Source organism: Amia ocellicauda, chromosome 11, assembly GCF_036373705.1.
Source record: "Amia ocellicauda isolate fAmiCal2 chromosome 11, fAmiCal2.hap1, whole genome shotgun sequence".
NCBI lineage: Eukaryota > Metazoa > Chordata > Actinopteri > Amiiformes > Amiidae > Amia > Amia ocellicauda.
The window spans coordinates 3,493,228-3,517,734 of NC_089860.1; the positions used below are offsets into that span (position 1 = coordinate 3,493,228).

The window sequence follows — 24,507 nt, forward strand, 5'->3', positions numbered from 1 at the left end:
GCAGAATGTGCGCAGATCTGACCAGCAAAGTTATTCAAGTTATTGAATAGTGACGCATCCAACAGTCTATTTAAACACACTGTATGCAGTTATACAGAACACAACAATAGGCTACCATATTTGTGAATATTATAATCAGCGTTGCGCTGCCGAATGGTGATTATTTTGCCTACATAAAAATATACAATAACACAGTAGTGTGAAGTCTCCTAAATATCTATCTCTGAGTATTTAACTGCTACTGCCATATCTTTAAATGGGGGAAATGATTGCACTTTCACAGACATGTCCAGAGTGTCAGTCCGGGTCTGCTCTCCAGATCCACAGACTTCTGTATCGTCTCGTTCCGATGGCTACAGCGCTCTTGCCGGTAATGTCTGTTTTCTGTGTGAATGCATCCTTGCCGGCAATTTTCCGGCATTCAAAACCAGTGTGAATGGCGGGCAACAGGAAAAAAGCAGCAAAACGTTGCCGGCAATTTGCCAGCAATTTGGCGGCAATTCAGTGTGAATGGGGTTTAGATACCAATGGACACCAGATGAGCATGATGGGTCGAATGGCCTCCTCTTGTTTTAAACTTTCTTATATTCTTATAGACCTTGTCAGTTTTTGCTTTTTTGTTCATTTCCTAAAAGAAAATAACACTGCAATGAAGCAGCAGAGTGTGCTACAGAAGTAAATAAAGTGTAAAAACTTAAAAGAGACTCAGGGTGCGGCATGACATGCTCAGACACTCCATTGCCTCCCTCTAAATTGTATTTTGCACTTGTAAGTATTAGGCTATTTATTGCCGGATACAAAAGCCAATGCCACCTTTTTATTTCACAGCATACAAAGAAGTATGTTTTTCATTAATAAGTACAATTATCTTTCCTTTTCAATTGTAACAACAAGCTTTAAAAAATTGTCAAAAGAAAAATCAGTTTAACTGTAACATAGGCTTAGGTCATACACTACCTTATACAAATACTAACTTCTATATTAATTGATGTTAAACAAATAGCAAATCACTTATCATGAAACAGAGAAACACACATTTTGATGAAGAAATGTTTTTTAATTCATTAAAAAGCAACACCTGAGTTAACAGTTATGAAGAAAATGTTTATGAGGAAAGAATTAGTTTTTAAGAATGGATTTATTTGTCACAAAACAAACCCATTCTGAAGTCTTAAACATACATATTATCATTGTCATTTTACACTGACATATGGCAGTAAGGCAAAGATTGTATACCAAAATATAATATTAAAAATCGGACATACAAGCTCATCTGTGTTGAATGTCCACAGTCTTATTTCCTTCAAGAAAGTTGGCAACCTCAGCAAAACATGACTTTACTTCAATTGACATTTCCTGGTGGTACTATAGCATTGCTATAGCCTCCAGTGCTTGTAAAACAAGTGAGCAATCATGATAAACTAGAGTAATGAGACCAAAACAGAGTGTAGCAGGCAAATCTTAAACCACTGAGTCACTGAAAGGACATGCTTTTCCTCACACAGTTTGTAGCAGAAACAGCTGCTAGCCGATTCATGTATACTGCACAGGAGAAGCATTGCTCACCAAAGTAGGGATGCTTTAAGGCAATGTTTATGAGTGTAACCAGGGATCAGACCAATAAAACAGGTACACACTCATTTAGTAGAAAACTCACTAGTGCCAGTCATTCTGTGACCATTGTTTCCTATAGAATGGAATTCTACCTTTTAAATTCTAGATTTCATTTGTGAGTCAATATTGTGGTTAATGTTTTAATCATACTGTGTGGGAAGGCTGGCCTGTATGTGTATATGAGCATTATTTATGTATATGAGTGCTTCTTTGAAAGGGTTTCGTTTTCAGTAAAAAAATAAATAAATAATAATAATAATAATAATAATAATAATAAACTCCTATAATCTTAGATTACACTGTGCCACTGCATTAGCCTGTAGCCTTGGGAGTAACAAAACACACACAGAATGAAAATAGGAAACACAGGTGTTAGTTTGAGTCAGAAAGCTCCCCTCCCCATATAGAGTTTCCTGTATGCTTTGGTGGGACACTTTTCAAGATGTCCCTCTGGAAGTGGGACACCCCACCCATTCGTGTCACCTTAAACTACATGCCTCTAGAACATAGTACATCTGTCTGGATCAGAAAGTGGGCGGAAGGCAGGACAACCTCCATGCCTCGTCATCTAGCTGTTGCTTCATGGTTGCCAAAGAAACAAACAGAGTCTGTGTTACAGGTGATACAGAGTGACGTTGAAATGCAAGCTGTGTCCTGACAAGCCCTAAGAAACACAGACACGCCCCGGCACTCTATCGTGCTGATGTCATACATCTTTGCTTATCATGTAATTCTTAGAGTCTGCGTTATCGGAGATTGCTTCATCCTGTTCCGGACTAGATTCTCAATGTGACGATCCTTTCCTCTGACCCATTCAGGGAAAGGCAATTAAACATGACATTGATATACATGGATTGTTCCTGTCGTAGTAATGCTAATAATACAAAAAACAGTGAACAGCCTACTGCACCACAATTGAAGCTATGCATGATTGCTTCAGGATTACGCAAAGGGATTAAGCTAAAATTCCACCGTTTTGTGAATGGCGGTTGGATTTCTACATTTCATAATTAGAATCTTACGGGAATATCATTAGAGAAAGAAAAAAAAATGTCTGACATTTATGAGTTTGGCAAGTACTGACACTCCTGTCACACTGATACTCTCCCAAAAATATAAACTAACATTTAAATAACTATTTTCCAATTCTGGGTGAAAAGTGCTAATATACATCGATCAGCCATAACATTATGACCACCTGCCTAATATTGCATAGGTCCCCCTTTTGCCATCAAAACAGCCCTGACCCGTCGTGGCATGGACTCCACTAGACCTCTGAAGGTGTGCTGTGGAATCTGGCACCAAGATGTAAGCAGCAGATCCTTTAAGTCCTGTAAGTTGTGAGGTGGGGCATCCATGGATCAGACTTGTTTGTCCAGCACATCCCACAGATGCTCCATTGGATTGAGATCTGGGGAATTTGGAGGCCAAGTCAATACCTTGAACTCGTGATTCATCAGACCAGGCCACCTTCTTCCATTGCTCCGTGGTCCAGTTCTGATGCTCACATGCCCATTGTAGGCACTTTCGGCAGTGGACAGGGGTCAGCATGGGCACCCTGACTGGTCTGCGGCTATGCAGCCCCATACGCAACAAACTGCGATGCACTGTGTGTTCTGACACCTTTCTATCAGAACCAGCATTAACTATTTCAGCAATTTGAGTTACAGTAACTTGTCTGTTGGATCGGACCACACGGGCCAGCCTTTGCTCCCCATGTGCATCAATGAGCCTTGGCTGCCCATGACCCTGTCGGCGGTTCACCGCTTTTCCTTCCTTGGACCACTTTTGATACGTACTGACCACTGCAGACCGGGAACACCCCACAAGAGCTGCAGTGTTGGAGATGCTCTGACCCAGTCGTCTAGCCATCACAATTTGGCCCTTTTCAAAGTCACTCAGATCCTTACGCTTGCCCATTCTTCCTGCTTCTAACACATCAACTTTGAAGACAAAATGTTCACTTGCTGCCTAATATATCCCACCCACTGACAGTGTGTACAGTGTAACACTGAAGTGTTATTCACTTCACCTGTCATTGGTCATAATGTTGTGGCTAATCAGGGTAAGTCCTAGATAAAACTAAAGTGCCATGGGTAATACAACCCGTTAAGATTTGGTTTAAAATCTTGAAAACCTACCACAAGGAAATGGCACTGTGAAGGTATATTTCTTTTGATATATTTTCCCCCAGCTCATCTTGTTCAGAGATTTAAATTCAGGGTTGCAAGAGGTATTGCTGCTATCTGCAAAATAGTTCTGATGAGTTAACACACAAATTGAATTTAGAAAGAGGATTTCTTCAGATACCTTTAAATACAACACCATGTAGGCAAAGGAAACAACTGGGAATACAGGGTTACATCAGTATATTCTTGATATATTTATTGCAGCTTATCAACAAGGTAATCTGTAAGGTAATGTTTCTAGATCCTATAATAAACTCCAAAATGCTAAACAATAATCACCAGTACATAAAGGCTAAAAGAGAATAATATTGTAATATCTGGTGAACAATGGGAAGATATATGTAGGCTAGATTTCAACAAAGCTTATCTAACTCACATACTTAAAGAGACTTTGGTTGGAAAAACAGTTAATTTATTTATCAGACCTAGTATGCAAGCACAGCACAAATACATAACTTCACAATGTTGGAGGCTTTGTGGGGAAAAGGTTGCAACTTATCTACATATTTTCTGGTCCTGCCCAAAGATACAGAAGATATGGCCTCAAACTCTGCTTTAAAAAAAATGAACATACTGTGATGTAGTACTTGAAAGTACAAAAAGTGTGCTCTCGTTCGGTATCGCTATGCCCCCACTGCACCCATTCGCTAACCCATACCACCAGGGACGGACTGAGACTTTGAATCGGCCCTGGAATTCCCTGGCGGACTGTCGACTGGGGGTGGCACACAAAGGGAGCCTTTGATCTTTTCAAAGCCTAGCATGTCTCCTTTGAAAAGATCAAAGTCAGCCTGTATGACCCGTTCCTTTATCAATCTCAACTAGAAGTGATTGCACAGGTTTGACTGCACCAAATATAAATAATCAGGTTAGTATAATGAAGGTAGAAAACAGCCCAGGCCCTGATTTTGAGAGAATGTTTCAGCCAATAACAAAGAACAATCCTTTGACTGGCAAGAAGTATGGAGTTCTCCCCAGAGAAAAATGCTTTGTGAATGATCCCTAAGCTTAACAGAACACAAGCTATCAGAAGGAAATCAAGAGTTAGCCTATAAGACAGAGACACATAGCTTCTCACTGAGAACAGCCTACCACTTGCAGTCACAAGCACACTACAAATATCCAGCTCAATGACATTCCCAAAGAAAAATCTAATAAATTTCCATGTAAAAAAAAAAAATGTAACCAGCTACTTCAGAAATCCCTCACCAGCCCAGATGCTAAAAAAGCAGTATATAGTGCTACAGAAGTATTTACAGGAATCTCTCCCCTATGCCCTTATCAAATTTCTTGTAATGTTATGCAGTCAAGAAATGTGACAGGAAAAGAAAGTATCAAAGTATCCAAGTGTAAAAAGGATCTTTAAATAAAGTGGATAACGGTTGTAATCCCTTACCATGTACCATGGTGAAATATATAAGTTTAAAAAGTATTACTTAAAACGTAGTTAATACAAGACACAAAGCCTCTGCCAATGTGCAAGGTGCACCCTATTTCCTGTATTGAGTTGGTCACACTCTTAAAGCTGAGACTGGAGATGTAAAGGGGGTGGCACACAACTGTCTGTCTAGTCACACACCGGCAACCTCCTGCTGCTTCACAGGTGCCTGTATGTTCAAGTTCCTAGCAGTTGTAACTGCTTCAGATACTCCAATTTGTGGAATGGCTGGTGCCGTAGGCATTCTAGGCTGGCAAGTGTGATACAGAGGATGGCTTCAAACCATGCATTTCTGAGAGGATGTGTGCAATGTCTCCTCTCTCTTATATAGTATAGTATAGTATCATACAATTGATTGGTATCGGTAAAAAAAAAAAAAAAAGAGGAAAATAATTATATTCAAAATTTGCACGCACAACATAAGATTGAGATTAACTTTACAAAGTAGCATTTTAATGCAGATTTATTTTTGTTGGATTTTATTTAACAAAATTATTAGGGGTTTAGATAATTGTGACAATAATATTTTCTTGAGGTGAAAAAACACTGAACATTTTTGTCTGAACACTTACCTTTGCATTACCTGTATTTATTTTATACAGTCCTTTTTGTTCATCTTTATCAAAGGTGAGAATAATCTTGGAGGCCACTATATACAGTGGGGGAAAAAAGTATTTGATCCCCTGCTGATTTTGTACGTTTGCCCACTGACAAAAAAATGATCAGTCTATAATTTTAATGGTAGGTGTATTTTAACAGTGAGAGACAGAATAACAACACAAAAATCCAGAAAAACGCATTTCAAAAAAGTTATACATTGATTTGCATGTTAATGAGGGAAATAAGTATTTGATCCCCTATCAATCAGCAAGATTTCTGGCTCCCAGGTGTCTTTTATACAGGTAACGAGCTGAGATTAGGAGCACTCTCTTAAAGGGAGTGCTCCTAATCTCAGTTCGTTACCTGTATAAAAGACACCTGTCCACAGAAGCAATCAATCAATCACATTCCAAACTCTCCACCATGGCCAAGACCAAAGAGCTGTCCAAGGATGTCAGGGACAAGACTGTAGACCTACACAAGGCTGGAATGGGCTACAAGACCATCGCCAAGCAGTTTGGTGAGAAGGTGACAACAGTTGGTGCGATTATTCACAAATGGAAGAAACACAAAATAACTGTCAGTCTCCCTCGGTCTGGGGCTCCATGCAAGATCTCACCTCGTGGAGTTTCAATGATCATGAGAACGGTGAGGAATCAGCCCAGAACTACACGGGAGGATCTTGTTAATGATCTCAAGGCAGCTGGGACCATAGTCACCAAGAAAACAATTGGTAACACACTATGCCGTGAAGGACTGAAATCCTACAGCGCCTGCAAGGTCCCCCTGCTCAAGAAAGCACATGTACAGGACCGTCTGAAGTTTGCCAATGAACATCTGAATGATTCAGAGGAGAACTGGGTGAAAGTGTTGTGGTCAGATGAGACCAAAATCAAACTCAACTCGCCGTGTTTGGAGGAGGAGGAATGACCCCAAGAACACCATCCCCACCGTCAAACATGGAGGTGGAAACATTATGCTTTGGGGGTGTTTTTCTGCTAAGGGGACAGGACAACTGCACCGCATCAAAGGGACGATGGATGGGGCCATGTACCGTCAAATCTTGGGTGAGAACCTCCTTCCCTCATTGAAAATGGGTTGTGGATGGGTATTCCAGCATGACAATGACCCAAAACACACAGCCAAGGCAACAAAGGAGTGGCTCAAGAAGAAGCACATTAAGGTCCTGGAGTGGCCTAGCCAGTCTCCAGACCTTAATCCCATAGAAAATCTGTGGAGGGAGCTGAAGGTTCAAGACGCCAAACGTCAACCTCGAAACCTTAATGACTTGGAGAGGATCTGCAAAGAGGAGTGGGACAAAATCCCTCCTGAGATGTGTGCAAACCTGGTGGCCAACTACAAGAAACGTCTGACCTCTGTGATTTCCAACAAGGGTTTTGTCACCAATTACTAAGTCGAAGGGGTCAAATACTTATTTCCCTCATTAACATGCAAATCAATTTATAACTTTTTTGAAATGCGTTTTTTGTTGTTGTTGTTATTCTGTCTCTCACTGTTAAAATACACCTACCATAGACTGATCATTTCTTTGTCAGTGGGCAAACGTACAAAATCAGCAGGGGATCAAATACTTTTTTCCCTCACTGTATACACTTATGTTTGTGACAGAATGGCATCTAAAAACTGGAACTTTTCATTATCAAACTATTAATTACACGACAATGGTAAGGATTTCACTACAGAAACTATAATATTCATATATTCATTTTGAATGCACAATAACAATGTATTTTAAGATATGTATTCATGTTTTTGAACCATTGACAAGTTGGTGATCACCTTCAGTGGTACATGTTTGTTTTAGGAAAATTACTCATAATATATATGTAAACACACAAACAAACACACACATGATTTATTTATATAAATTGTCACTGCAAAACTTAAAAAAACATGTATAACTCATGTGAATGTGATTCAGTTTCTTAATCAAACAGTTACAGTTAAACTTGTTCTAAAGCCTAGTAAACGTAGCTTGGGTAACACGATGCACTTCCATTAACAACTTTACAGAGGTACAAATGCTAAACCAGATAATATATACAATTGATTGTTGTGAAATACAAATAATGATTATTTATAATGACTATTTTAGGAAATTCTTGGACTCATTTTAGTGTGGTGAATAAGTTGTATATTTAGAGGAGTGTCACCCCCATTAATAATAAACAATACTCAAGACTCCATAAACAAAACACTGGATTAAATATAAAATGTATCTTATGGTTTATGTCTGTGTATAGCTGCCATAATTGTGGGGGGTTACACTAAACTATAAAACTCAAATTGTTTACTACAATAAGGAACCATCTCGCTAGGAATCCATGTATTGGGCCCCACTGTAAAGCCTATGTAAGTCTTTAAGGTTCAAGGCTGACACAGGTTTATGGCTTTGGTTGCTAGGTAGTTCTTATTTGTTATTTTAGCTCAAGATTTCCATTGCGTCAGAGAGAACTCTTCTAATTGGGATATAAAGACATACTATGTGATTTTAAGCTGAATTTTAGGCTTATAGCCAGTGCACATACCATTAATACTGACTGGAGCGTGAGATGAATTTGTACAGATGGCTGACTAGTGCTTAGCTATACCACTTGATGAGGGAAGAATACCCCTACATAAGACTAGGAACTCTGAGCTGTGGCTCAACTAACATTTGACACAAAACAAAACTTGCAGGAAATGTAGGTAAGGGTATAGGCTACTATTTATTGAAAACAGAAAATAAAATTAAGACTATTATGTGGCTTAATCACTGCATTTTATTTTATTTTGCATCACAATTAATACAGTGAAAAGATGCCCTATGATTTAAAGAGAGCATTACAATTAGACTACAACCACCTTTCTATATAAATTACAAATAATGGAATGAGTTTTATACAAGAGCTGTTAGTTTATTTTATAATGAAACTCAGTGGAAAAATGGGTGATTCACTTAAATAAAGATAACACTAAATAATAATAACAATACATTAGAGTTTATTTTCACAAGAGTAGCCCCTTTAACAATTTAAACCCCACATTTTTTATTTCAAGCATTCGAGTTCCACAATGTGAGTGTATATTGTTCTTTTCTTTAGTCAGGTTAAAACTAGTTCACATTAGACAAAAGAAGAGTTTCTGACATATGGCTTAGTTGGCTTATACTGGGACTTAACCGTTCATGGTTAGAAAAATACAAATATGTTAGAATGAGCTGCCTTAAATACATTAAATACATGTATACCTTTATTTCTTTAAATCTATTTCCATGCACTATTTTCCTTATTTTATTCTCCACCAAAGTAAAAAAAAAAAACATATTTAGGGGGCCAACCAATGAAGTGGCAATTGGTGATGGAGGATTTCATGTAAGTACAGGTATAAAAATAAATGGATATAACACTTTTATCACATATTTCCAAACACAATAACTATAATCAAATATTTCAATTATTCAAACTTCTCTTAGGTTGTTTATATCAGAATATATATATTTTTGTTTATAGTGTCTGACGGAGTTGACCAAATATTGGTCCTCAATTACAAAAAGAGCTTTTCACAAAATAATGCAAAAGTCATGAGTTTGTTCCTTATACTCAATTGGTAGCTCGTAGTCCTGTCTATCAAAAAGTCAGTTTATCATTTAACTTACATAAAAAAAAAAAAATTGTGAACAAAACATGTGTTTTGTCCCTCTTCTCAAGAATGCCTGCTATACAGGTATATTTGGCTGCCTGCATTTATATTGGATCTTATCTTTATGTACTAGGATTATCAAAGTGTAGCTATTCTGAAGGCTTGCTAAGAACGCTGAGCCATTTAATAGGGAAGTCAAATGTTCCCCAACATCAGCTCTCAGTGAAGAGGTTACAAGCATTTATGTGCGCCGTTTTCAAATTACTATTAAAAAAAAACAAAAAAACATCCAATCCAAATACTACATAGATTAGTAATAAAAAACACATCACATAAAGTAAACGTAAAGCTTTGTGTCTAAACTAAAGGTTTTTTCTCTGCATACCGGTGTGAAAAGCCATCTTTTCCTATAAAGTGACAGGGAGCAGCGCCTCCCAGGGCGCAGCGGCACCAAGATTTTCGGTTCCTCCCCTTCTCTAAAAGCTCAAGCCCAAATGGTGGTTTCACGCACACCTCTAATGAAGGTGTCATTTGATAGCTTACATTAACAGGCGTTTTGTACCTGAAGACAGGAGGTTAGAAAAAAAATAGGTTTGTTTACTTTAACACAAGCGCTGCTAGTCTCAATATAAAATGCCTGTGTTGCCACTGATATGATGGCCATACCCATCTACATTCAATTTTTATACAGACCTAAGCCAAACTTTTTGGGCTCTGTAATACACAAGTTTTGAAATACAACATACACAATATATTTCTGGAAAACTATTTTTTTGAACACCAGCCATCATTTTCCCTCAGCAATGGAAGGCGCACGAACCCCCCGAATTCCATTTACAAGGTTAATGACAACACAGCTCACTGAGACTGCTGTCCTGGCTAGGGCTGCAACGATTAGTCGACTTCTATTTCAGCCGTTGAACAGTCATTTAGCTATGTTGCTTCTATCTTAGCCATTCTAAATAATATCCTTGATCTTAGTATGTGGGATATTGCGCATACATGCGCCGTGATGGAAGACGCATGGATTATGTGCATGTTTCAGGCATGTCAAAATTTGTGTTATAGATTTTTGAAATGTAGACTCTGGGTGCTATGGAGAACAGGACTGAGCATTTAATCACTTGAATACCATGATCAATGCACACACCTCAAATGAAATCCCTCAGTACCATGTAGTTTCATGCCATTCCAAAAGCCAATGATGATACTCTAGAATGTGAATTGAAAGCCAGGGACCGTGATCATTCCATGTTTTTATCCAATCGCATGTTGTTTAGAGCCTCCATATACCTGTGTGCGTCTAGAAGTTTTCTGTCTATTGCAGCAATCCATTCAACTTTTACAAGTATATAAAAACAGTTCTATATTATTATTGCTAGTTTTATTATTAGTTGTAGTTTATGTAGTTTTTAGCAAAAGCTATACAGGGCTGTGACGAGAGACGTTCAGAAAACAGTGCTGAATACAAGGCAATGAAGCAGCATTTGCGGCAACCAGATCCATCACAATGCTGTGCAAAGCCCTGTACCGCATTTCTAGCCCATCCTTCCAAGCTTATTGGATTGAACATTTCAATAAATTGCACAAAACAAGCCGCTGATGGCACAGGTTTTAATAAGAGTTTGAGTTGATAATTACGGTTCATTGTTTATTACAGCATTTCAGTGTATTATTTTCATTTGCGTTTCAGTGTATTGTTTATTGTTTTTATTACAAAAGTTCATTATTTATTATGAAGTATAATATAAGAATGCATTTGCATTGTTTTCTTTGTTCAAACATAAGAAAACAACCTTGTACTCATCTCTTTATTGAACATGGATATGTAGAACACATAAAGCATATAGGGGTAATGAAAAACACATCCTCCTTGATCTCTCCACAGCATTTGACACTGTCGATCATTCCATCCTCCTCTCCTGCCTCGCTGACCTTAGAACCTCTGGGACTGCTCTCACCTGCTTCTCCTACCTCAACGACCGGACTTACCAAGTGACATGGCAAGGTTCCACAGGCATACCCCAAGGCTGGTTCTCTCTCTACTCTCGGTCCCTGGGCCCCCTCATCACATCCCATGGTTTCTCTTACCACTTCTATGCAGATGATGCCCAGATTTTCCTGTCTTTTCCCTCCTCTGACCGGTCCTCTCCTGCCTGTACTACTGCAACTCCCTCCTGGTCGGCCTGCCTGCCTGCAACTACTACACGCCCGCTCCAGCTCATCCAGAACTTTGCGGCTTATCTGGTAATCACTCAGCCCCGATTCGGAGACGCTACTCCATTGCTCCGCTCCCTCCACTGCCACCTCACCTACCGCTGTCTTGACCATACTGCACCGAATTACCTTCAGACACTTGTCTCTCCAATGAAAGCATGAGCTGTGTCAGCTGTGCTTGTATGTTTAGACACACCCTTTGCACTTCAAGACCTGATGATTTTTTTAAAATAAATAATATGTAATTTCTCATGGCTTTGGTCAAACTTTTACATGCAGTGTGCGGACAGGATCCTTCCTCTCATAATCAAATAACTACCTCCACGGAGCTGTGGTACAATATCATGTTTTTTGCTTCCAATTTTGTTTGAGATAGAATTTTTTTTTAAAGGATAATCATTGTATACAGAAATAAACTCCATACAGTGCACTTTAACATACAAAGTGCATGTTCTACATTACGTGTTTAGAAAATCTTTCACAGATATCCGCTGCAGGACTCCTGCTGTTTAAACTTTAGCTCTTCAGGTTTAACCATGAACTAATCTGCACTTGGTTTGTTGATTACACAACATGTAATAACACCAAGGTCTTTGCTTATGGGAAACCCATTTGCTACATAATTGTGGCTGCTTTTGTCCCTTTTTGAATTCACTGATAATGTCCTGGGAGGCACTGCTCCCTGTCACTTTCTTTTTGAGTAAGAGAGACACTCGTTTAGCGCTCGGCAAACGAGTTTGACAGTAGTGGGTTGATTTACTTCAAAATAGATTGAAGTAAACGTGACAATGCCTACACTAAAATTTATAACTTAAGCATCAACCATTACCAATGGTAAATAATACCATGACTCCATTAAAACATCTAAATAAGCCTATCATTCAAAACGAACTGACGGGGGAGGGGGTTTCTAATACAATACACATGTATACTACTTTACATACATTATGTACATTAATCAAGCAGTATTAGTTTTTGCAGTACATTACTTTTTAATCTGGGGATGTTATGCAGGTACAGTACCTGGCTGGTTATCACAATTTTATGGTCCTAAGGTTGTATCAGAGTTTCACTGTACTTCCAGTTGTAATTGGCAGTTGCTTTGTTTTTCACTCCCAAGTTGTGAAATTCCTCTCAATTTGACCAATTTGGTCCAATTTGACCAGGTTTGATGACATTCGCTGTGTTAGATATGTGGCATTTCAAGTTTGGTGATGGGGAGCTGGCTGCTGGATGATGAATTAAACCTTTTATTTTAGGTAATATTATAGTAGAAATCATATAAGCAATCACGTTTTGGCATTTGCATACGAAAAAACTAAAACAAGTGTTTTCCAAATTGGGACAGGGACACAGAAACTGAATGAACAGCCGATCAGGTTATAAGTCTGCTCCTCCATTCCGATTATAATCTAAATAGTTTGTATATACATAGTCTGATACATTATTTTCGTGCATGTGCTTCACATTAAATGATCCCCGGTGTTTCTAAATCGCAGTAAATATTTTTTTTAGTATCTTATCACCCGGATTTGTATATAGTGAAGTAAAAACGTGGCGGGTGGCTCTGACAGGAATGCAGGAGGATCAGTCTCTGCTCTGTCTCTACATTCCAATCTGAACACTCAGAGCAGCTGTGCGGAGCTGCGTTTCAGTGCAGTTTCTCTCCAAACGGTGGACTCGCACCATTTGATAATGTTTTGGGATGTAGTTCACACAATGGATAAAAACATATCAACTATCCCATACAAACATTAGACTAGGTTCTTGTACTAAGATACATGTGGTAGTTATTTATAGGTTTACTTTTATTACATTTTAAAACCTCTTTTTAATGACACTAGGTAAAGAAAATCCAAGATGGCAGATTTGATAAAACAAAATACCCGTTTCTGGTGCATAACAAGCCATATTTATTAGCGGCAAAGTCGCAATATAGGTTTTTAGGTATTGCTTATATCTAAGTTATATCTAACCATTTAACTGTATAACAGCTTTATATATATATAACTAGGTTGTTGCACTGTGGTGTGGGAGAACCAGGTTTGAGTCTCACCATGGCAGAAACCCCGAAGTATGTTAAATATGCCATATCCCTACACATATGCTTGGCCCCCTACATTGCTGCTTGCAGCTATATTTGCAAATTAGTTTAGGTTCAACAACTAATATATTATTGTTTTTTCTTTTGTCATTATGGGAACAACAATATACAGTTAGGTCAATAAACATTTGGACAGTGACACAGTTGTCATCATTTTGGCTCAGTACACCACCACAATGAATTTAAAAGGAAACAAAGAAAAACATTGCCCATTTGGAAAATAGATAATCTTATATACTTCTTAGAGAGCAGCATGCACACTTCTTGAATGGTATTTCATTGAAGTTTTTGCATCAGTAGCCATGGACCTGACAAAAAACAAGGAATTTGAATGCTGTCTGAATCAACACATGACAGAAATGTCAATGAAGAGACTTGCAACTGGACTCAGCATCTGCATCTGGACAACAACTGCAAGTACCTGAAAAACATCCTGAACTACCACACTTTTGAATGGTTATATGCATTCAGTGCCTTGCAAAAGTATTCAGATCCTTCCTATGGTGTAATGTAAGCAATCATGACTTTTCCATTTCTATTTCATATTAAGTATCTATTTACTTACTTTTGTTTTTGCTTTTAATTTGTGGAGTAGGTGGTGTGTATAACACTGATTAATTCCTAAGTGTCATGAATGTTGTAAAGCTTTAAAGGAAACAAAATATGAGATGGTCTGAATAGTTTTGGAAGGCACAATATGTTCAGTTAGGTCCGTAAATTGGACAGTGAAACAACTGTCATAATTTTGGCTCTGTACGGCACCACAATGGATTTGAAAGGAAACAATCAAGATACACCGATCAGCCATAACATTATGACCACCTTCCTAATATTGTGTAGGTCCCCCTTTTGCCGCCAAAACAGCCCTGACCCATCAAGGCATAGACTCCACTAGACCTCTGAAGGTGTGCTGTGGTATCTGGCACCAAGACGTTAGCAGCAGATCCTTTAAGTCCTGTAAGTTGCGAGGTGGAGCCTCCATGGATCGGACTTGTTTGTCCAGCACATCCCACAGATGCTCGATTGGATTGAGATCTGGGGAATTTGGAGGCCAAGTCAACACCTTGAACTCGTGATTCATCAGACCAGGCCACCTTCTTCCATTGCTCCGTGGTCCAGTTCTGATGCTCACGTGCCCATTGTAGGCGCTTTCAGCAGTGGACAGGGGCATGGGCACCCTGAATGGTCTGCGGCTACGCAGCCCCATACGCAACAAACTGCAATGCACTGTGTGTTCTGACACCTTTCTATCAGAACCAGCATTAACTTTTTCAGCAATTTGAGTTACAGTAGCTTGTCTGTTGGATTGGACCACACGGGCCAGCCTTCGATCCCCACGTGCATCAATGAGCCTTGGCCGCCCATGACCCTGTCACCGGTTCACTGCTTTTACTTCCTTGGACCACTTTTGATAGGTACTGACCACTGCAGACCAGGAACACCCCACAAGAGCTGCAGTTTTGGAGATGCTCTGACCCAGTCGTCTAGCCATCACAATTTGGCCCTTGTTAAAGTCGCTCAGATCCTTACGCTTGCCCATTTTTCCTGCTTCTAACACATCATATTTGAGGACAAAATGTTCACTTGCTGCCTAATATAACCCACCCATTGACAGGTGCCATGATAACGAGATTATCAGTGTTATTCACTTCACCTGTCAGTGGTCATGTTATGGCTGATCGATGTATACTTTAAGTATAGACTTTCATCTTTAATTTGAGGGTAGTTACATCCAAATTGGGTGAACGGTGTAGGAATTACACCCATTTTTATATGTGGTTCCCCCAATTTTAGGGGCTCAAAAGTAAGCCCCAAAAACAGGAAGACCAGATTAGACTTTGCCAAAAAACATCTAAAAGAACTCTGTACAGTTCTGGAACAACATCCTATGGACAGATGAGACAAAGATCAACTTCCACCAGAATGTGAAGAGAAGAGTATGAAGAAGGGAAGGAACTGCTCATGATCAGAAGCATACCACCTCATCTGTGAAGCATGGTGGAGGTAGTGTTATGTCATGGTCATGCATGGCTGCCAAGGGAACTGGTTCCCTTGTATTTACTGATGATGTGACTGCTGACAAAAGCAGCAGGATGAATTCTGAAGTGTTTAGGGCTATATTATCTGCTCAGATTCAGCCAAATGCTTCGAAACTCATTGGATGGCACTTCACAGTGCAGATGGACAATGACCCAAAGCATACTGTGAAAGCAACCCAATACTTTCTTAGGGAGAAGAAGTGGAATTTTCTGCAATTGCCAAGTTAATCACCTGACCTTAATCCATGCATACATGTCACTTGCTGAAGCCAAAACTGAAGGCAAAATGCCCCCAAAACAAGCAGAGCATCACCAGGGAAGAAACCCAGCATCTGGTGATGTCTATGGGTTCCAGACTTCCAGACTATGAGTTCATTCACTACAAAGGATTTGCAACCAAGTATTGAAACTTAATTTAATTAATGATTATGTTAGTTTGTCCAATTACTTTTGATCCCCTAAAATTGGGGGGACCACATATAAAAATAGGTGTAATTCCTACACCGTTCACATAATTTGGATGTAACTACCCTCACATTAAAGATGAAAGTCTACACTTAAAGCACATCTTAATGGTGGTGGCATACAAAGCCACAATGATGACAATTGTGTCACTGTCCAAATATTTAAAGATAAAACTTAAAATACTGCTACATCAGAGCCCTCTATGTAGGGCTCTTTACCATTAAAATGCTATATCACAGGCCTGAATGAGTAGGAGAATGACAAATTTGAACATGACATGCATGGGCAATAACACACTCCTCCTAGGGTACAGTATTATGTGCAGAGTTAATTTCCTGCTAGGGTCCAGTTTTATTTAAATGTTTTGTGCCCAGCTCCATACAGGACACTAAACAAGTCTGTTGACATTTATCAGAGTTCTCTTTCTGCATACTGAGTGTGATCCTCAGGTCAGGAATTCAGCATTGAATTTGAATAAATTGCTGTGTTCAGTTCAGTGGGTTCAGTTGTGGTGCAGATCATTGTGAAGTGAGAGGTATTCAGACTTCTATACATGGATATAATGCTTCTAATGAGCTGCATCAACTTATTCTTCTAATTTTCTCATGTGCTGCACACCCGCCATCATATGTAATACAAGGATCATTGTGCTTTGTCCTTATGAGAATTTCTCATGAAGTTTAGCACTTAAGAAAAAGGAACAGAAAGTAAAAATTGTATATGCTGCCAAGGGTGAAAACAGCTACAAGGATCCCAAAATAAAATGGGAAACTGTTGCAAAGCCTACCAACTAGCCTGCTTCCTTGATATCTGAAAATAAATGTGAAGGTAACTTTTACAAGTAAACTACACAGTCGGTAAATGTAAATGTTAGAGGGTGTGTCTAGAGGTTGCAAGGTATCTGGAGAACTGTACACAACTTTGGAGCTTTTTCAAAGCATTCAGTGTCAGTGTTTTACTTTTGTAAAGTGGTGCGCAGTGTAGAGAGCGGGGGCCCATCTGAAACACAGGGCAGGTGAAGGAATCCATGTCTCGTATTCTATGTGAAAATAGAAACCCCCGTAGCTCTATGGAAGCAGACAGAGGGTTACAGTGTGTGGGCAGAGCTGTGTCAGGGTGGCGCTCAACACAAAGCAATCTCCCAGAGAGTCACTGGCGGTGTCAGCACTTTCAGAGACTGGCATGTAGAGATGCTGGGCGGCAAGGAGGGGGAAGGAAGGGGGGGACAGGCAGACGTCACATTGTTGTCTGCTGGATTTCAGCTGCCCAGATCTTTGACAGAGAAAGCCCCCTGTACTGCCCTCAAGTTATTTTTAGAAGATTTTTTTTTTTTTGCTGCTAACACCCTACTCTAAACCCCATCCCAGAATAGCTGCCCTAAGGAAAGCAGGAGCAGGCATATCATATGTTGCTAATAAGCAACAATAACAATCTCTTCCTTTTCCAAATAAAAAAAAGTGTTTTCCTCTTTCAAAAGCAACAGAGCGTCAGAGGGTTGTGACACTCAATATGACCATATATAGGGAAAACGGACACAGAACAGAAGTGCTTTAACATTTCCTGAGAGACAATGTGTTGTGGTCCCCTCTTCCCCTTGGCCTGATAACCTCATTGACACTGGCTGCAAATAGACTCAAAATGTTTGCACACTGCCATCTCTCCAATAACACTGAGCTTTTTCCTTCTTGTCTGGGCGTGTGGGAGGGGAGTGACACAGCTACTAAAGATGGCCTGAGAAGAAGAGTTACATTCAAGAAAAATAGGAAAAGATGACAAATAAAAGGTGAAAAAAATCATGTCACCATATGCTCGCTGCTTTAGAGTCCAGTCCATTTGGAAAAAGGTTTAAAAAGTCTTAGAATTTGAAATGTATCTGTCCATTTTCAGACTGGACTTCACTTGGGTATTTCTCAGCCACACTGAAGATAATGATGGCCACAATTAATACTTTTTTTAATGGTCTTAGTTGACAAGGTGAAGTGAATAATAATCAGCAAATGTTAGGGTTAAAAACATGCTTATGCTTTTTAAATGACTGGACCAAATATGAATCAACAAATGTGAGGAAAATTGTGAGCTTAATGCAAGATAAATTGGCAGGACCAAATTATGCTATAAATTCACACTGATGGCAAATACTAATTATTAGGAAGACTTATTAAAACACATATGATTGGCATTAAGTAATTGAAATGTGTTACACCAATGTATGCCATACAAGTGTTCTGGACACCTAGAATAAATATAAACTATATGAAAGGAATTCTCTCTGTCCTTAACCCCCGTGACAAATTATGTATATTATTAAACTTACAGTACAGGGCCAGCAACAACATACTTCTACCAAATATTTCTATTAAACAGCACTCAAAGAATACACTGCTGTAATTACAAATGGTAAAATATTCTTCCAAATTAGACTGAGCAATTAATACATTTGGGAACATTTACAAATAGTCTGGATAGGATCCTTGGATTACTTAGTTATTAATGGACACCAAACGAGCACGATGGGTCGAACGGCCTCCTCTCGTTTGTAAACTTTCTTATGTTCTTAAACTCCCTTTTAAAAATGCCTCAACTATGAATGCATTGTAAAATGAGAGCTTAATTTTCTCCAAAATACTTCAAACCCAATGAGATTACCCAGTGCACCTAAAAGGTTTTCAATACAGTAACAAAATATTATGAGGATTGCCTCACCTTTCCAATTTCCAGCTGGTTACATCATTGTTTCGAAACCACATTCCTGGCACTGTGTTTGTATGAGGGAGTCCTGGAAAGTGTACATACTAGGATCCTTTCACAGGGATTAGACAATCCTAGCATGCAAGTGATCAATGAGGTTCATATATTTTGCCAGAAGCTCAGCAGCTCTGCTAGTTGTGGTATAGCTATGTCCTGGACAACACATAGTTAAAAGAGAATGGATAAAACTATTCACAAAAGGTCTTCTTTCGGAGTAAAGAATAGCCCCTGATTTTGATAAATGAAATTCAAAGAAATTACAAAAATGTGGTTTCAGAATGCTTGGCTCAAGTAGGCAGTCAGGCCCTAAATTCCTCTATTTCTCACGCCTAGGATCTGTCCGGTAATATCAGCCATTGCTGCCAACAAGAGTTTTTAACAGTCACAAAGTTTCTCTCTCTGTCATATAGACTTGTTTTATATATTTTTTTAATGAAAACAAGCACACAGTCCTTTATAAAGGATTAAAACTATAGAGAAGACTACATTCACTAAAATGCAGACAAAAACTCACAATTCAAGACTTGGACATTTTCATCTCTATCTCTCGTTTTCCAAGACGTAGGAGACAGTCTGAGCTATGTACTATACAGTGTATGTGTTCCCTAAGGTGTGATTTATCCAGAGCAAAAAGACAGGGTTGTGTCCTGCAGTTTACTGATCTCACCTCAAGTTCTTTGATCTTCTCATCAGCGCTTTTCTGCTTCTCCAGAAGCTGACTGTGAATCACATCCTTTGACTGCAGGATGAACCTACAAAAAAAAATAAAGGGATCCGACATGAGGCTCGCAAAAGAAAAGCAGTATTCACAGCAAAGGAAGTCTAGCTTTAGAAGGCAAAGACCTGTCTGTTTAACAAAGAATGGAAATTCATAATAGCAGTACTTTATCATGTCCATTTTAGTTTGATAAATGTTTTAACTGGAATTTAAAACACAGTACACAAAGTAGAACTTTAGTTCAGTTGCAAATCTGCACACAATCCGCATAAATAAAATATGCAGTTTACAATAAAACCACCAAGAGAATGGATTCTACATTTCCATTAAAAGGGTGCTACTAAATTACACTGATGAGCAATCAGGAATCTGAGAGAAATTCACAGTAACAGTTGGTCAATATTTGGGGAGACATAGGCGAATTGTATCAGTCTATTTGCTCCTTAAACAGTAATGAGACTGGCACATTCTATTGTCATTTTCTATTGATTCAACTGCATCTTAAAACTGAAGTATAGGACACAAGGACAATATCACAGGCCCTAGTTCTACATTAATTCTAACTGTGAAGTGTTTTTCAAGGGATTTGTGGGTTAATGTAAACAATACAAACTTATTTTAATTTTACAGTATTGGCATGATCTGACAATGAGCAATTGGATATTACATACATTCCCCTACTGTAAAGTTAATGTAACGTCATAGAACAAATCCAATAGGCACTTGAGGATTTACATAAAACATGTGTCAGTAACTTTGTGAATTATTTAACAACTTTGTTCCCTTGCAAGTCAAAAGACAGCATTACCAAATGAGAAGAGCCTTCTGACCTGCCAATAATGAAAACACGTACCAAAGCTGCCATAAAGGGGACCTTATGGCAGGAGGAAGTCCCACCCTGCAACCTGACATTTCTTCTTTCTCCTTGCCAGTGAATGAGCTTAGCAGTTTCACTTCTGTTTGTATGAGAAGTGTGCTCCTCTGCCGTTTTTCTACACATCTCTTCAGAGTATTCAAAAAAAATGTTTGCACTCTTCTGAGTTTTAATGCTACTTTGGTTTGCTTATTCAGGAGCTTTACTTCTCTATGGAGGGAAGTGTACAGCAGCAGTCTCCCAAGTAGCCGACTTCGGTCCCTCTATATGAAATCTGCTGTATGATTGAAACCTCCTGTAATATTTCCATACAGAAACTCGTGGATAAGAGAAGAAGAGAGGTCGTTCTATACCCCCTTACCCAACGGCCCTCATGCAACCTTGGTCTCGACCCACGTCCACTTCTCGACATCTTTGTCGTCGAGAATCCCTCTAAGTCGACACACCGCTGTTGGAGCAACCTCCCTGGTCAACCCCTTCAAAAATTGTCGGCATCTAGATCAACAGGAGCTTCTGAACACCCGCGTCGACTCCTCGACCTTCCGTCAACGGAACACCGCCGGACGTCATCAAGGAGCTCCACCTTCATCCACGTCAACATTGACCTTCGCGTTGACCTCAAACATTTCGACCTTGACTTCTCCATCGATGCTCTACACCTCAATGTCGACCTCAACAGATCGACATCGATGCCCCGACTCTGAGGAGATGAGGGACGTAACCATCCTGGAGGGAAGAGGAGGAGATGTTCAAGACCACGCTGCTCCAAAAAATGGGGGAGATCTCCTAGACCATGGCGAGCCACCAGCACATGATGGACGCCATATGGGCGGAGAAGAGCATGTCAACCCAACAGGAGGCTCAACCATCACCGTCCCTCCCACCCCCCCTACAGTGACTGAGGAGAAGTTCTCCTTCACCACCTGCCTCTCACATATTTCAGAACCCCCTCCATCGAGGGGAGACACGGAGGAGGCCAACTCTACAACAGAGCACTACGCAGGCCTGAGTGCACTGTTCAGGGCCTTGATGAGGCATGCGACGGAGGCAGTCGACATCCCGTGGTCCCCTGCAGAGGAGGCCCAGAGAAACAGGCTGATGAGGGAGAAGCCGTCAAAACCTAACGGAAACCCTCCCTCTCTTTGAAAACATTTCTGACATCATGCAGTCCTCGTGGTCGCACCTGGCCTCGGCGCCAGCAACATCCAGACAGGCAGATGCCCTGTTCACTATGGCAGAAGCTGACCAGAAGGGTCCTGGGGCTTTTTCACTAATGGGGGACTCGGTTGCGAAACTGGTCCAGGCAAATGCACTGCTGGGCAAGCAGCCCTTGTGTCCGAACAAGCAGTGCAGGACCACAGAAAAAAAAAACATACCCAGGCTAAACTGCAGGATTCTGAGAAGGCCGTGCTCCTGGACGCACCTATCGCACCAGGCAAGATGTTCGGCAAAATGGTCGATCTCAGCACTGAGCGCTTAGCCAAGGCTAAGGAGATTGCCTCCAAATATGCTGACCTCCAGCAGGCAACCACAACAACACCACTGGCTATACCAGCAGCAGCCAGGCAGGCAGGCAATGGCCCAGGCCGTCAAAACCTCCCCAAAGGCCACAACCAAGCGGCAGCCCACAACTGGACTTCCACCGCAAGGGCCAGACACAGGCGAGGGGAAAAAACAGGCTTTTGGGTTGGAGGCCTAGAGAAAGGAGCGACACCCATAAACTACCCGCGAAGCCTCAGGAAGAGCGTCCCTGAAGCTGCATGGACACCATCTCCAATGCCACCACCCCCACCGGGAAACAACCCTTGGCAAGACTACACGCAGGACAATGACCCACGGATACGCCCTCCAATTCCACCCTTCAGGGGGGTGCTAGCCACTGTTGTCGGATGCCCTGAAAGGGTGAGAGCCCTGTCGCAGGAGATCTCTGCGACGTGGGAGAAATGAGCGATACAACTAGTGGAGACAGAGGACTCCGAACAGGGTTCTACTCAAACAAGGATGGAGTCTTCAGGCCCATTCTCGATCTGAGGGGCCTCAACATGTTTCTGAAGAAAAGAAACTTGCGTAAATTCCTGCACATTGTATCCTCCAGTCTATCTGGCCGTGAGACTGGTTCACGTCAATTTACTTCAGTGATGCCTACATCCATGTCCCCATTCTCCCAGCGCACAGGAAATATCTTCACCTTCCAGGCCCAGGTGTATGAGTTCTGTGTGTTGCCGTTCGGCATGTCGCTGGCGCACTGCACTTCTCAAAATGCATGGATGCAGCTGTGGCCCCACTCAGAGCGAAGGGGATAAGGTTCCTGAACTACATGGATGACTGCCTGGTGTGCGCAGACTCCAGGCTTCAGGCGGAAGAACAGACGGCAGAAGTCATATGTCACGTGACTACAGGTCTTTTCAGTTCACACATACACTCACCTAAAGGATTATTAGGAACACCATACTAATACTGTGTTTGACCCCCTTTCGCCTTCAGAACTGCCTTAATTCTACATGGCATTGATTCAACAAGGTGCTGAAAGCATTCTTTAGAAATGTTGGCCCATATTGATAGGATAGCATCTTGCAGTTGATGGAGATTTGTGGGATGCACATCCAGGGCACGAAGCTCCCGTTCCACCACATCCCAAAGATGCTCTATTGGGTTGAGATCTGGTGACTGTGGGGGCCAGTTTAGTACAGTGAACTCATTGTCATGTTCAAGAAACCAATTTGAAATGATTCGACCTTTGTGACATGGTGCATTATCCTGCTGGAAGTAGCCATCAGAGGATGGGTACATGGTGGTCATAAAGGGATGGACATGGTCAGAAACAATGCTCAGGTAGGCCGTGGCATTTAAACGATGCCCAATTGGCACTAAGGGGCCTAAAGTGTGCCAAGAAAACATCCCCCACACCATTACACCACCACCACCAGCCTGCACAGTGGTAACAAGGCATGATGGATCCATGTTCTCATTCTGTTTATGCCAAATTCTGACTCTACCATCTGAATGTCTCAACAGAAATCGAGACTCATCAGACCAGGCAACATTTTTCCAGTCTTCAACTGTCCAATTTTGGTGAGCTTGTGCAAATTGTAGCCTCTTTTTCCTATTTGTAGTAGAGATGAGTAGTGCCCGGTGGGGTCTTCTGCTGTTGTAGCCCATCCGCCTCAAGGTTGTACATGTTGTGGCTTCACAAATGCTTTGCTGCATACCTCGGTTGTAACGAGTGGTTATTTCAGTCAAAGTTGCTCTTCTATCAGCTTAAATCAGTTGGCCCATTCTCCTCTGACCTCTAGCATCAACAAGGCATTTTCGCCCACAGGACTGCCACATACTGGATGTTTTTCCCTTTTCACACCATTCTTTGTAAACCCTAGAAATGGTTGTGCGTGAAAATCCCAGTAACTGAGCAGATTGTGAAATACTCAGACCGGCCCGTCTTGCACCAACAACCATGCCACGCTCAAAATTGCTTAAATCACCTTTCTTTCCCATTCAGACATTCAGTTTGGAGTTCAGGAGATTGTCTTGACCAGGACCACACCCCTAAATGCATTGAAGCAACTGCCATGTGATTGGTTGATTAGATAATTGCATTAATGAGAAATTGAACAGGTGTTCCTAATAATCCTTTAGGTGAGTGTATATATATATATATATATGGGTGTGATGGGCGTGACCTGCAAAAACACTTCCTGAGGTGTCACCCCTTCACCCATGATCTTCATTGTCACATGATGAAAAACAAAGCATGTGTTTAGATGAGGAGCAGATGCAATTTTGGAAAGCATGTGTAATGTATAAAATTATGTTAGGTAAACATCTTTATAATAAACAACAGAAAATGTTTATTTTATTTATT

At 40.5% G+C, this 24,507-nt stretch overlaps 1 protein-coding gene across 2 annotated transcripts in view; it reads right to left on the reverse strand.

Annotated features, from left to right (window-relative positions):
• Window positions 1-24,507, reverse strand: part of pfdn1 (prefoldin subunit 1) — a 100,581-nt gene that overhangs the window by 47,783 nt on the left and 28,291 nt on the right. For both annotated transcript variants that reach the window (XM_066716386.1, XM_066716387.1), the window contains exon 3: window positions 19,724-19,808. In XM_066716386.1, coding sequence (XP_066572483.1) covers window positions 19,724-19,808 — 85 coding nt within the window. The remainder of the gene's footprint in view (window positions 1-19,723; window positions 19,809-24,507) is intronic.